The sequence below is a fragment of the Alternaria atra genome (genome assembly GCF_907166805.1).
Source record: "Alternaria atra isolate CS162 genome assembly, contig: 21, whole genome shotgun sequence".
Classification (NCBI taxonomy): Eukaryota; Fungi; Ascomycota; class Dothideomycetes; order Pleosporales; family Pleosporaceae; genus Alternaria; species Alternaria atra.
Window position 1 is genome coordinate 2,679,697 of NW_025091319.1, and position 14,927 is coordinate 2,694,623.

At 52.2% G+C, this 14,927-nt stretch overlaps 5 protein-coding genes across 5 annotated transcripts; 2 read left to right on the top strand and 3 right to left on the bottom strand.

The window, feature by feature from the left end:
- Nucleotides 1-60: 60 nt before the first annotated feature.
- Nucleotides 61-1,059, top strand: ALTATR162_LOCUS1309 (uncharacterized protein; the record flags this gene model as incomplete). The annotated part of the gene is made up of 2 exons (XM_043308905.1): nucleotides 61-468; nucleotides 556-1,059. The coding sequence occupies 2 exons, from the start codon at nucleotides 61-63 to the stop codon at nucleotides 1,057-1,059; spliced, it is 912 nt and encodes a 303-aa protein (XP_043164840.1).
- A 1,480-nt stretch (nucleotides 1,060-2,539) lies between these two features.
- ALTATR162_LOCUS1310 (uncharacterized protein) lies at nucleotides 2,540-3,717 on the bottom strand (the record flags this gene model as incomplete). Its single annotated transcript, XM_043308906.1, has 3 exons — nucleotides 2,540-2,578; nucleotides 2,629-3,149; nucleotides 3,201-3,717. 3 exons carry the CDS (start codon nucleotides 3,715-3,717, stop codon nucleotides 2,540-2,542), a joined length of 1,077 nt encoding a protein of 358 aa, XP_043164841.1.
- Nucleotides 3,718-4,260: 543 nt separating this feature from the next.
- On the top strand, nucleotides 4,261-10,379 carry ALTATR162_LOCUS1311 (uncharacterized protein; the record flags this gene model as incomplete). Its single annotated transcript, XM_043308907.1, has 5 exons — nucleotides 4,261-4,343; nucleotides 4,435-7,032; nucleotides 7,078-8,504; nucleotides 8,553-9,156; nucleotides 9,209-10,379. 5 exons carry the CDS (start codon nucleotides 4,261-4,263, stop codon nucleotides 10,377-10,379), a joined length of 5,883 nt encoding a protein of 1,960 aa, XP_043164842.1.
- A 251-nt stretch (nucleotides 10,380-10,630) lies between these two features.
- On the bottom strand, nucleotides 10,631-11,809 carry ALTATR162_LOCUS1312 (uncharacterized protein; the record flags this gene model as incomplete). The annotated part of the gene is made up of 1 exon (XM_043308908.1): nucleotides 10,631-11,809. The coding sequence occupies one exon, from the start codon at nucleotides 11,807-11,809 to the stop codon at nucleotides 10,631-10,633; it is 1,179 nt and encodes a 392-aa protein (XP_043164843.1).
- Nucleotides 11,810-12,845: 1,036 nt separating this feature from the next.
- ALTATR162_LOCUS1313 (uncharacterized protein) lies at nucleotides 12,846-14,693 on the bottom strand (the record flags this gene model as incomplete). The annotated part of the gene is made up of 1 exon (XM_043308909.1): nucleotides 12,846-14,693. The coding sequence occupies one exon, from the start codon at nucleotides 14,691-14,693 to the stop codon at nucleotides 12,846-12,848; it is 1,848 nt and encodes a 615-aa protein (XP_043164844.1).
- Nucleotides 14,694-14,927: the final 234 nt, after the last annotated feature.

The window sequence follows — 14,927 nt, forward strand, 5'->3', positions numbered from 1 at the left end:
TACCTTTGCGTGTGCACGCGTTAACCCAGGACTAGACATATATAGAAGACAATCGCGTCCATGGAATCAGCCCCTGATAATCCAAACTCCGTGCCTGCAGCAACTAGTGGCTCTCGCTCCAAGCTTCTCTCAACAGGTCTTAAAGACATCTTTAGTAAACCTGCTCTCAAGCATCCACAAAAGGCATTTACTGTACAACTTTGGAACGCGGAACAGAAGGCCAACCCTACTGGTAACAGCCCACCTCCACGACTAGTAGCCGGTCAGCAAAGAGCAGAGATGTCGACTTCAGCCAGTGGACAGGCTACGGGGGATATCGTGAGCAGCGCGAACTCAGGATTTCCCAAGACGAGCGATGCGCCGGGCGAGCAATTTGAGCCTAGACAAACGGCTACGAGTGAAGACTACGAGCCAGACCCGAGCAAGAGCATCAAGTTGAGCCCGCAGAGGCAAGCGTTAGTCGACGATGTACGTGCACACCCTTCGGCATCATTACTTTCAACAAGAGAAGATGGCTGACAACACCCACGGATCATCGCCCTCTACTCCTGCCAGCCCACCGTCCAACGCGTAAAACGCTACACACCCGACTGCGTGTACGACGACCAATTCGTCTACGCAAATGACCGCTATAAGATGGCGGGCCAATGGTTCGCGCTCCCCAAACTCTTCAACGCCTCCATCAACGAGTCCTACCAAGTAATCCGCTCCGACGACGAAGTCATCCAGTTCAAAAACAAGCAGTCCTGGACTTTCCGTCTCATTCCCAAGACCGCTACTATTACAGGGTTAGTGAGCTTGAGCTTGGATCCCGCGACCAAGGACTCGGAGTTTATGCAGATCAAGTATCATAAAGATCAGGCGAATGATAAGGATTATAGTCATGAAGGAATGGGCTTTAGCTTTAAGAAGTGGCAGGCAGATAACGTGGTTAAGCATATGGATGCGCCGGAGCTGAAAGAATTTGAACAGGATAAGGGGGCGAACAAAGAGCATGTCAGGAAATATGGAAGTGGGAAGGAGGAGGGTGAGGCGCCGAAGAAGGATTTCACAAACTAGATGAAGTGAAGATGCAATGAAATCAACCGATGATTATAATGTGTATTATTTTCGCATCACTCCACAACTCAACAGTCTGGTCGCTTAGCTCAGTTGGTTAGAGCGTGGTGCTAATAACGCCAAGGTCGCGAGTTCGACCCTCGTAGTGACCATCTCAGTCTTTCTTTTTGCTCTGGTGGATGCGTTGGGGTGAAATTCTGACCCTGAATGTATCATGTGTCATGCTGAGTTGAAGTGTATCTTGTAATAGGGAGGTATATCATATCTGAAGAAAAACTGTACACTTTTACAGTTCTTCAGCTCTTCTTTGCTTTCTACGATACCACACAGCATAAACATCATGTCTGTGGTTAGATAAGTGTAGAGCCTATACTCGTGTTAGGTTTTGTGTATCCGTAGACTTTGTGCTGCTGTAGGTGATTGTCTCTGCATCTGTTCAGTTCCAAGATTCCTTCTTGTGTGAGAGGATAGCAGATCTGGAAGGAAGTGACACATAGGTGTTTGTGCTCTAGCTTACGAAATGTCGCGTACCTTGAACAGTTTGTCTTTCTTTGCCCGTGATAATTCTATCCCTCCATCCCCGACAAATATGGATAGGCTCATGTTTGGAAGTCCGTCATAATTGAAGGATATCTCGATATGGCGAGTCGTACTTCTAGTTGGTTGAATAGGTGGAGATAGAGTCACCTTTTCCGTGTCGATGTTGTTCGTGGTTGTCATGTGCGAGAGTAACGTACACTGGGCTGTAATCGTGGACAGGAAGCAGTTATCAGTCGAGAACGCAGGCTCTCATACTGCCCTTCGACTCACGGAAAGCCCACGTTGCAGACTTAGACACATGAAGACACAGCGAGAGTCAACACCCTCCCGCATTCTGTCGTCACCACCCGTATCCTGTACGAGTCCTGCGGCTAGCCTACTCCGGCATGAACGATATATGTCGACAGTCATGGTGTGGGCGGACTACATGGCAATGTTTGTTTTATGGGTGAGACATGTGGAAATAGCCGCGCGTTCTTTGTGAGTAAGAGCTCAGTGAGTCGTTATATTAAAGAAAGTAGCGGCGACTGATTGTCATGAGCGCGCCCTGGAATGATACTAGCTAATGATTCCGGTCATTGCACGTGCTCACCGCTGTGTCTAAGTACGGCACACCATCTCAGGAGACAGGCACATCTGGTCGACGTGGGTGTTGGGCGATGCGTGCAAACGGTGATGTAACCATTATTTATTCATTACGGTCGACACTTTCGAAATGGTGCGGCGTAGTCACGTTATACTGACTAGTCACCCTTCCCGCTCGGCAGGTAAGTGGGGGTGGATCTACCCGCGTGAGTATATAGAGGCCCACGAGGAGACTGCAAGAAGTAGGATAGGGATCAAACGAATCCGATGAAGTGTAATTGAAGATCAATAAAGGATGTAAGTCTATGCAAGTGGATAAGCGAAAACACGAATACAAAAAACCATCACTACATCTTCACAGCTTGCTGTCGTTCTGCTTGAGTCGAACAAGACCCTAGTGGAGTTAGCATCGCGAGTCGTGTATGTTGAAGGGGAAAGTCTTACCTCTTGTACGCAGCTCGCTATGAGTGTGCCGTCTTTGGTGTACATCCTCTGGAAGACGAGTCCACGGCCATCACCAGCCCAAGGCGTCTCCATCTCGGTGAAGATCCACTCATCGGCCCTGAAGCTACGGGGGTTGTGGAAGTAGATGGTATGGTCAAGACTGACCATCATGCCAATCTCAGGCAGGGCATCAGCATCCTTGGACGGGTCTTCGCCATTCTTTATACGCTGGATGCGCTGGATGTCTGCCTCATCGACGAATTTCTGGCGCTTCAACTCGGCGTCATCCATCTCCAGCAGTGTCTTGAGCACGTCTTCGTCAATGCTGGACTTTGCGGCACTCTTGCGTTGTGTGGAATAGCGCCATAACTTGTGGGTACGCGCGATGGTGCCAATGAAGTAGCTGTCAGACATGTAGGCGATGGCAGAGAGATGGGCCTCGTGGCCTCCAGCGGGAGAGATGCGACCGCGTGCCTTTACCCATTGTCGGCACTTCTTGGTGTGAGGTTTGTCGGAGTCGTCTGGACAGGGTTAGCTTGGGTAGCTTAGGACTGACATGTGAAAGTAGCTACCATTCTCGATTGCCATTCTCTGACTCTGGAAAGGACTATGACCGCTAGGATGAAGTTCCAAGTCATCCATGCCCTCATTCGGCCCTGGCACGTCTGCCATTGGCGTAACGTGTTCCACCTTGTTCGCTCCTCCACTGTTCTGCCGCACGAAACTCATGGTAGTCGTGAAGATGACCTTTCCGCGTTGTCGCGCCTGCACCGTCCTCGTCGCAAACGACTTTCCTGATCGCACCCTCTCTACATGGTATATGATGGGTATCTCTGCGTTGCCGGCAAGCACAAAGTAGCAGTGCATCGAGTGTACAGTGAAGTCAGGGTCAACTGTCTTCTGGGCGGCACTCAGCGTCTGGGCGATGGCAGCACCACCGAAGATGCCGCGCGCACCGGGTGGATGCCACAGAGGACGCGTGTTGGTGAAGAGATTGGGATCGATGTCAGACAACTGCGTCAGTTCGAGGACATTCTCGATCTCGGATTGCGAGTGGTCCACAGGCGGCGGGCGGATGAGCGTAGCCATGATGTTAATATGGAGCTAGTGAAGAGATGAGTGCAGAGTTGTTAGCAATGATCAGGCAGGAGTCTATGTTATGTGAAGAGCAGTGATTAGATTACGGCGCACTCGGTCGCGTTCCGGCGCAGCCTCCAAACATCCTCGAGCCGAGGCATAACGCGCAAGCCCACATGGTCACAGCAGCAGCAGCAGCAGCACCTGGCACAAGGGGCAGCGACGGCTGACTAAGACAGCCACTTGGGAGGGCGCCGGACGCCAAGGGACAGAGCGGCTGCTCTGGGGTAAAACGTCATACCGGATGCTTGTGGGTGGCCTGCGCGTACCTGACTTGTCTCAAGCCAATGTGGGATTTCAGGCACTCGACGACAGGGTCTGTTCCAACCGTTGGTCTTCCTTTTGGCCATTCTTCACGCGCGCATTCCCCTTGATCGCCCTTCGCATTGGCTCCACGCGCCTCGTATCATTATATATTGACATGTCGCGGATTGCCACGCCATAGTCTACACCACATTCGCTCCACCTCCACTGCCGCCGGAAGAGAGGGACATCATGGCTGAGACGAACCCGGAGTTGCAGGCCAAGCTGCAGGAGCTGGACCACGAACTCGAGGAGGGCGACATCACACAGAAGGGGTTGGTACTCTCTTCCCGCACTTTCGCCTACCCTCGCTGTCGTCGTTGTCGCATTCGCATCAGTCCCCACGTGCGCTAACGAGTCGCACAGTTATGAAAAGCGAAAGACAGTCCTACTGTCGCAGTACCTGGGACCCGAGTTCTCAGCGCAATTGCAGAACGACCTGCGCCATCAAAGCCCAGTCCAGAGTGATGGCTCGGGCTCTCGCAGCGCATCGCTCGCAGCTCTCTCTGGACCGAATCCACTTCAGCCGCCGCACATCGAACTCCCACGACCGGACTCGTACCATGACAGTTCAGCACCGGGCACCATGGGCTCTTCAATGGGGCACTACGCCAGTTCCTCGACGAGCACCACCGGCAACTCCCAGTACATGGCATACCCACCAAGCCAAGTAGGGCGTTTCCAAGAGAAACAGTTGGGCCTACGGACCAATTCACTGCAGCGCAACACGTCCCAATTGTCCCAAGGGAGTGAGACGTTCATACCACGACCCCAGACCCCCGAATATAACTACTCGCGCGAGGGGACGATGATGGGCAACTATGCCTTTAATCCCGACACCCAGCAAGGTTTCGAGAACGGATATGGCTCACCGGGAGAGGCTAGCAGGAGGAGCACGATGCTGGATGTGAACCAGGGCTATTTCTCCGACTTTACAGGACAGCAAATGCAGGACCAGCGCGACTCGTACGGCGGACCGAACCGCTACTCCACAGGCGACGCCTTCTCTCCAACCGCTGCGATACCACCGCCCATGATGAACCCGAGCGATCTCCCCGTGGGTGCTGCAGACACAATGCTACCACTAGAACCTCGAGACCTGCCATTCGACGTATACGACCCCCACAACCACAACATCAAAATGTCCAAGTTTGACAACATCGGCGCTGTATTACGGTACCGCGCTCGTACACAACCCAGGACCACTGCTTTCTGGGTGCTAGATGCAAAGGGCAAGGAGACGGCTTCCATCACTTGGGAGAAAGTGGCCAGTCGCGCCGAGAAGGTAGCCAAAGTCATTAGAGACAAAAGCAACCTATATCGAGGTGATCGCGTAGCGCTGGTATACAGAGACACGGAGATTATCGAGTTTGTCGTAGCTTTGATGGGATGCTTCATCGCAGGCGTTGTAGCGGTACCCATCAATAGCGTCGACGACTATCAGAAACTCATCCTCCTCTTGACCACAACTCAAGCACATCTCGCACTGACCACGGACAACAATCTCAAGGCCTTCCATCGTGACATCAGTCAGAATCGTCTCAAGTGGCCGAGTGGAGTTGAGTGGTGGAAGACCAACGAGTTTGGAAGTTACCACCCCAAGAAGCATGACGATACGCCGGCCTTGCAAGTACCTGAAGTAGCATACATCGAGTTCTCGCGCGCGCCAACCGGCGACTTGCGCGGTGTAGTACTGAGTCACCGCACTATCATGCACCAGATGGCTTGTGTCAGTGCCATGATCAGCACAATACCCGCCAACCACCAAAGTCAGGATACTTTCAACGGCAATCTGCGAGATTCATCCGGTAAATTTGTGGCGCCAGTACAGAGCAGAACGCCGACCGAAGTCATTCTTTCCTACCTCGACCCACGCGAAAGCGCGGGTCTCATCCTCAGTGTCCTATTTGCTGTCTATGGTGGCCACACTACCGTCTGGCTGGAAACACCGACAATGGAGACCCCAGGCTTATACGCACATCTCATCACCAAATACAAATCAAACATATTGATCGCTGACTACCCGGGTCTCAAGCGCGCAGCGTACAACTATCAGCAGGACCCCATGGCTACACGAAATTTCAAGAAGAACACCGAACCCAACTTTGGCTCGGTAAAGATCTGCTTAATTGACACACTCACAGTCGACTGCGAATTTCACGAGATTCTCGGAGACCGTTACTTTAGACCTCTGAGGAATCCCAGAGCACGAGAGCTAATTGCGCCTATGTTGTGCTTGCCTGAACACGGTGGTATGATAATCTCAGTCCGCGACTGGTTGGGTGGTGAAGAGCGTATGGGATGTCCGTTGAGCATAGCACCAGAGGAATCTGATGGCGAAGATGAGGCCGAGGACAAGGGCGCGGCAGCCAATGGTTACTCCAGTCTTATCGGAGGAGGCACCACAAACAGCACCAAGGAGAAGAAAAAGAAGAGTCCAACCGAATTGACCGAGATCTTGCTGGATAAGGAGGCACTGAAGTTGAACGAAGTCGTCGTGCTGGCCATAGGAGAAGAAGTAAGCAAGCGTGTCAACGAGCCCGGCACTATGAGAGTTGGGGCTTTTGGCTATCCGATACCAGACGCGACACTGGCCATTGTAGATCCAGAGACCAATCTCCTGTGCTCACCCTACTCAATAGGAGAGATCTGGGTAGACTCGCCATCGTTGTCTGGAGGTTTTTGGCAGCTGCAGAAGCACACCGAGACCATTTTCCACGCTCGGCCGTATCGCTTCGTAGAGGGTAGCCCAACACCGCAACTGCTTGAGCTTGAGTTCCTACGCACTGGGTTGCTTGGATGCGTGGTAGAAGGCAAAATCTTCGTATTGGGCCTGTATGAGGACCGTATCAGGCAGCGCGTTGAATGGGTAGAACATGGTCAGCTGGAAGCTGAACATAGGTATTTCTTCGTACAGCATCTCGTCACCAGCATTATGAAGGCTGTCCCAAAGATATACGACTGGTAAGTGCTGTCAAATATTTGGGTGATCAATCTAACATTGCGTAGCTCGTCCTTCGACTCTTACGTCAATGGCGAATACTTACCGATCATCCTTATCGAGACACAAGCCGCATCAACCGCTCCCACGAATCCAGGCGGGCCACCACAACAACTTGACATTCCCTTCTTGGACTCTTTGTCCGAGCGATGTATGGAGGTGCTGTATCAAGAACATCACCTTCGGGTGTATTGTGTGATGATCACTGCACCGAACACGCTTCCGCGAGTTATCAAGAACGGTCGACGAGAAATTGGAAATATGCTTTGCCGACGAGAATTTGACAATGGCTCACTACCCTGCGTTCACGTCAAGTTTGGCGTCGAGAGGTCGGTCCAGAATATTGCACTAGGCGACGACCCTGCTGGCGGCATGTGGTCTTACGAAGCATCGATGGCACGCCAGCAGTTCCTGATGCTACAAGACAAGCAATACTCCGGAGTGGACCACAGAGAAGTCGTCATCGACGATAGGACGTCGACACCGCTCAACCAATTCTCGAACATCCATGACCTTATGCAATGGCGCGTACAACGACAGGCTGAAGAGCTCGCCTACTGCACTGTCGATGGTCGAGGTAAAGAAGGCAAAGGCGTCAACTGGAAGAAATTCGACCAAAAGGTCGCAGGTGTCGCAATGTACCTGAAAAACAAGGTCAAGGTCCAGACCGGTGACCACCTGCTCTTGATGTACACCCACTCGGAAGACTTTGTCTATGCCGTACACGCGTGTTTCGTCCTTGGAGCCGTGTGTATACCAATGGCACCAATCGACCAGAACAGGCTAAATGAGGATGCGCCTGCACTGCTACATATCATTGCCGACTTCAAGGTCAAGGCTATCCTCGTCAATGCCGACGTAGACCACCTAATGAAGTTCAAGCAAGTATCGCAGCATATCAAACAGTCAGCAGTTATACTCAAGATCAGCGTACCGAATACATACAACACCACAAAGCCACCTAAGCAGTCCAGTGGTTGCCGCGATCTTAAACTCACAATACGACCCGCTTGGATACAATCTGGTTTCCCTGTTCTGGTATGGACATACTGGACACCTGACCAAAGACGCATAGCCGTGCAGTTGGGCCACAGCCAAATCATGGCGCTGTGCAAGGTTCAAAAAGAGACGTGCCAGATGACGAGCACACGACCTGTCCTTGGATGTGTTCGTAGTACCATCGGTCTCGGCTTCATACATACTTGCGTTATGGGTATCTTCCTCGCAGCGCCAACTTACCTCGTGTCACCTGTCGACTTTGCGCAAAACCCCAACATCCTCTTCCAGACGTTATCGAGATACAAGGTCAAGGATGCGTATGCGACGAGTCAAATGCTGGATCACGCTATTGCACGAGGTGCTGGCAAGAACATGGCTTTGCATGAGCTCAAGAATCTCATGATAGCGACTGATGGCCGGCCACGTGTAGACGTTTGTAAGTATTGCAGTCCTAGGTATACATCCGGTTATTAACACCCGATAGACCAACGAGTGCGAGTACACTTTTCACCAGCAAGTCTGGACCGAACAGCGATCAACACCGTCTACTCACACGTATTGAACCCCATGGTCGCATCGCGATCATACATGTGCATCGAACCAATAGAACTACATCTCGACGTCGGCGCCCTTCGAAGAGGTCTCATCATGCCTGTCGACCCAGACACCGAACCCGGTGCTCTGCTAGTCCAAGACTCGGGTATGGTACCAGTTAGTACACAGATATCGATTGTGAACCCAGAGACCAATCAACTTTGCCTGGTCGGCGAATATGGCGAGATTTGGGTGCAGTCCGAAGCGAATGCGCATAGCTTTTACGGCTCCAAGGAACGGTTGGATGCAGAACGCTTCAATGGCAGGACTGTTGACGGAGACCCGAACGTACGATATGTTCGTACTGGAGATCTAGGATTCTTACACAACGTTACGCGACCGATTGGTCCTAACGGCGCGCCAGTCGACATGCAAGTTCTGTTTGTTCTAGGTAGCATTGGGGATACTTTTGAAGTCAACGGTCTCAATCACTTCTCAATGGACATTGAGCAGTCTGTAGAACGCTGCCACCGGAATATTGTTCCCGGAGGATGGTTCGTATTCTTCACCTACTTTTCCCAGATCATACTTACTGACTATCTGTAGCGCCGTTTTCCAAGCAGGTGGTCTTGTCGTCATTGTTGTGGAGATCTTCCGTCGCAACTTCCTCGCAAGTATGGTCCCAGTCATCGTGAATGCCATCTTGAACGAACACCAACTCGTTATCGACATTGTGTCTTTCGTGCAGAAAGGCGACTTCCACAGATCTCGTCTTGGCGAAAAGCAAAGAGGAAAGATTCTAGCGGGCTGGGTGACAAGGAAGATGCGCTCAATCGCGCAATACAGTATCCGCGATCCAAACGGCTCGGACGCGCAAATGATCAGTGAAGAGCCCGGTGCAGGGCGCGCAAGCATGAGTGGAAGTATGTTGGGTATGGGCAGGATGGGACCAGCAAGTCTAAAAGCAAGTTCAACTCGAGCACCAAGCTTGCTCGGTATGACCACATCGATGAACAACCTGTCGTTATTGCAACAGCAACAACAACAACAGCAGCAGCAGCAGCAGCAGCAACCACAACAAGGCCAACAGTACTACCAAAGCATCCCCGAAAACCCACCACCCAGCCAAAACCAGGGCGTTGAACTTCACGACCCCAGCGACCGCACACCAACAGATAACCGCATGTCCTTCCTTCCCAACCTTCAAATCCAACATGACGGACCATTAGATTATTCGCCCGTTGATCGACTCGGACCTTTCAACGACGATACGCACCAGCACCAACCTAGCAACTACCAAAACGCATACCATCCCCAACAACAACAACAACAACAACAGTACCAATCCAGCGGTAGCGGGCTAAGCGGACATGTCCCCGATGTACTCCGACCGGGACCCGCCGATGAGGGGAACAACTCCGGGACGTGGAATGGAAGAGAGTTTTATAGTGATAGCACGCCTTACCATTCTTACGATAACACATCGCCGGATCAGAATATACAACAGCAGCAGCAGCAAAATCAACAAACATGGACGATGGACTCTCAACAACATAGCCAAGGATACGACCCTGGGTATAGTGAAGAAGTTACGAGATATGTTAGTCAGGGTTCATATCACAGTAGAGCCGGTGCAGGCGGTGGCGGTGGGCTAAGAGTAGCGAATCGCGATTCTACGGCGAGTGAGAGTGAGGATGATAGTTGGAGGAGGGACGTTCTTGCTCAGATGAACTTTGCTGGGCCTGGTGGTGCGGGTGGAGGGAGTCATGTGCAATAGTTGAGATGAGGGAGGCATCACGTTGGCAGTAACTTGGGTAAACGATTAGCATGTAGTTCTCTTGTCGCAGTTGTAGCACACATGGAATGATACTGGTTATCAGACAATAGAATCAGTATTAGACAAGTGCCAGAATTGTTTTGAGCAATGTACAATGGGAGAAAGATAAGGGTGTTTGATGTACTACTACACGGCTATAGGTGAGGAAGACAAAACGATGCCCTCCTCAACATCTCCCATCTTCCTATCCTCTAAACAAACTCCAAAGCACCATCCCGGTTGCTGATCCTCTCATCCAAGTTAATCTCCCTCCTGTGCCACGATCCATGATGTTCCAGTTCACCCTCCAACCTCTGCCCGCCATCCCTCAACGTCATGTTGCGAGCAGAGCTGCCAAAGCCACCACCCCCACGACTACTGTTTCCACCCGGAATGCGTAGGTTCTGGCCAGGCCAGATTTGGTCTGCGTTGGCGATGTTGTTGTGGCGAGCGAGGTCTTCATAGGAGCAGTGGCTGAAGCGGGAGGCAATGGCACGGAGAGTATCGCCTTGTTGAACGGTGTAAGTGTTTTCACCGCCGCCACCGCCATTGTTGGATCCTGACCAACGGAAACTTCCACCGTCGTTTTCGAGAATGCGGTTGAGCGAGATGGAGGAGGATTGGTAGGAACCGTCTGCGCGACGGCATTGGGCGTGGAGTGTATACTCGCCGTGGGCATCAAGCCTGATGTCGCGAGACGAGGCAGTGAAGTTTCCGCCAAAGTCGCCTGGGGAGCGCTGGTCGTGCGAACGGTTGCTGGAATCTTGGTGGTGTTGCATTGGGGGAGGGCCACCATGCTGTTGTCCGTATTTTCGTCGTCGCTCTTCCTCTTCTTCATATCGCTTACGGTCTTCCTCTTCTTTCTTCTCTTCTTTATGCTCATGCCACTTGTCTTCTACGGCATCTTGGCCTTTGTGTCCTGCGAATGCTCCGGCGAGAGCTCCGATTACGGTGCCTGCTACGCCGTGGCCGGCTTTACCACCTAGAGCGTGGCCGCCATAGCCTCCTGCTGCTGCACCAGCGATACCACCCATGATGCCTCGGTCACCCTCGGGGTCACCCTCACCGCTGTATTGGTTCTGGTAGCCTTGGTTCATTGAGTTGCGACCCGAATTGGATGAGTGGGCTGCGGCAGAGGGGAGCTGCTGGTACTGAGGAGGTGCTGCATCATAGCCGCCTTGCTGACCAAAGCCTTGAGGACCTCCTTGACCACCATAATATTGGCTGGCTTCACCATGGTGTGGTTGTTGTTGGTGGTGAGGAGGCTGCTGATGTCCACCGCCGCCATTGTAGTCGTTTTGTCCATAGCCGCCTTGTTGTCCATAACCACCTTGTTGTTGATGGCCTCCTTGCTGTCCGTATCCGCCATCGTAGCCACCGTAGCCAGACATGATGTTTGTATACAAGGGAATAGACTTAGATTCTGTTGACTAGGTTTTACTAGGTGAAGAGTTGAATGTGTAGTAAGTCGAGTTGAAGATCAAGGTTTGGTGGGAGGAAGAAGACGATTTAAAGTTGAAATTAATGTTCTCGACAGCCTTGTGAACTGATTCGGAGAGGCACGACCCCATCGGCGCCGAAGTAGCACCTTCTTATTTATACACACACTGCCATGACACAAGGGATGTCGCAGTCGCAGTTCAGCCACAGTGTCGTCACCGCCACTTCGGCGCCAATGTGGAGAATGCAAGTTGGCCGACTCCACTTTACTCACGCGTTTCACCCAATCATTAACGCGATCCGGATAACTCGGCGGTCTGTCGTGTTCGACTAAGCCACGAACACAAGGAAGGAAGACAGCGATTACGTGGACCGTCAGGCAATCGAAGTGGGGGAAGTGACGATTGAGTGGGCTTGGGAATGATGTGAAGGTGTCTAGAACGATGCCCGGTCCCCTGATCTACGGGCTTAGACCCTGACCCAAGAATATCTCTTCTATACGATCAGTAAACGCGGAGTAGAGCCGCACACGCAGAGCCAAAGCAGCTAGAGGGAATTGTGGAAGATGATGATGAACTTTCCTGGTAGATGGTATACTGCACAAAAAGCTACTCTAGAATATCTACAAAAACCCAGACAACGCTAACAAATGCATCGCTCATAAAACGCCCAATCAGAGATTCAAAGAGAGACATGACAAGTATGAGACGAGGACATATGGACAAGAAGTAAATGATTATGAACAAGTAGTTACAAGAAGTGAACAATGATGGAATGATAAGAAAGATAATGTTTTAGTATAGATATGTGGGTGGTCGGATGATGTACAATGAGCTTGGGTGTGACTTGCCCAAGGTGGTTGGGCGTAGCGTCGTGCACGATGTGGTGCGATAGGATGGCAGGTGGTTCTGAAGAAGCAAGGAATAAATAAAGCGGAACATTGCCAACAATATCGTTACAAGACTGGAGTTCTTGATAAAGACCCTCTTAGTATGTGAAGGCCTCCTCAATGAAATCCACGCTACCTTGGGTAAGGAACGGTCTAACCGCATGCCTTACTCCATCAGCCATACCGCCTGACGCGCAAACTGTGACGGCCATGGCACCGACACGGTTCTTGACCTCGTCTTCGATCAAGCTTGACACATTCGGACGACCACTGTACATCTTGACTGTCTCACTGCTGCTCTCAACACGACCCTTGGGTCTTGAGATGAAGAGTTTGATGCGGAGACATTGCTTGCGACCCTTCATGCGGAGGACCTCGTCCATCCAGGGTCGCACCCACTCTAGACAATCGGATGTGGGGACTGTCCAGATCAAGACGATTCTTTGGGTGGCGGTGGTGCCGTTATTGTAGCCGTTGACAAGGTGCTTGAGGTACATGACTTGGTGGGTGATGCCAACACCACCAGCAAAGAGTACTGCAGTGCCATAAGAGTCTAGGCTGTGGTGGCCACCATACGGTCCCTCAATGAAGCCAAAGGTAGTAAATTGCTCGTTGGGGCTCTTGCAAGCCTTCTCGTACATGTGACGAGTGAGTCCTGTGCGGGCACGGCAGACAAGGCTGATTTGCTTTGACTTCTGCGGGCGGCCGTGAATGGCGAAAACATCACCTTCAAGCATAGGCAGTGTCATTTCTTTTGAATCAGGGGTGAGGGTGGCAGCCCACGCGACGGAGAAGGGATGCGAAGACCACAGGGAAAGGGCTGGCATCCACATGTGCACGTGACAACCTGGGCGGGGAGTCCATTCGCGGACCATGTTGATGGTCAGGCGGACAGCCTCTCCGGGCATGGCCTCGACGGTAATTGAAGATCGTTGCCTGACGCCGAAGCCATAGTAAAGGATTGATGCCCACCGGCAGACCCACTCGGCACCCCAGAAGAAGAAGACGAGGTGCATCCACGGAACTTGGGGGAGGCTGTGCAGCTCCAAGTGCTTGTAGAGACCGAGGAGGGCAGCAATGACACACAGACGGTGGATGTTAAGGAAAGTCTCATAGAAGGCGTGGCGGAAGGGCGACCATGCTTGGATACCGAGGAAGGTGAAGGCCACAGTTCCGACCATGCCCCAGCCGTACGAGCCTTCGGTGTGCAGAGCGGCAGTGACGGCAGGCCATCCCGCTGCGAGCTTGGTGTTGTACAACCAGGCGATAGTGTGAACGATAGCCTCCACAATGGTGATACGTGCGGCCCAGCGGTGGAACAGGTTGAAGTCGTCATACGAAACCTGGAGAAGGGTGATGAGAGGGTTGTTGCGCAGGGCGAAGAGGATGGTGGGAATGAGGTTGAGGGCGGCGAGTGTTCCTGAACGTCCACGGAGCGCAGCGAGGGTCTCCTTGTGGTCGAGCACATTGTAGGGGAGAGCGACACACCAAGCTACGTTGAGGGCAACGTAGATGACCAACATGATGGTGTGCCATCTGCCAGGTAAGGTTCCATTGTCGATGGCGCTGCTGATCTGGAATTGGGCGTTGTGTTTCTTCTTCCAAAGGGGCGCCATCAGGACATGCCTGTTGAGCCATGGCCACCAGCCTGTCCGGTTGACCTCCCAGTACTTTTGTTTTGGGTTTCCCATTGCGCTCAGGTGACGGCTGTGTTTCCACCACATGTTTGATATCCGCAGAATAAGGAGAAGTCCGGAGATACCTACCAGGAGGTACAGGAATGTGTCTACCCATAGGTAGTTGCCGACTTGGTCCACACCCTCGAGACCATAGGAGTATTTGAGATCATCGAATTCGGCAGCATCCCAATTTGATAGAAAGTGGCGCTTGGCGATGGGTGTGGTGGGTTGGGCGCCACGGAGGCGGAGAAGACTTGTGAGAGACATGTCTCGGTAGTTGTGATTCGGTTGTGGAGTGGTGCAGGTCGCTTGTGAGTCGGTTCTCGGAGGTGCGAGGCTACGTGATGCGACGCGATGCGATCGGTGAAGTGTGTTGCGCACTACCAGGTGCTTTCAATGACGGGATTCTTGAAGCAGGGGGAATAGCGCGGCGTCGTTGTCAATGAACCTATATCCCACGGGCGCTTTGCGAAGCGGCTGGTGTTGACAGTGTGGGTTAGG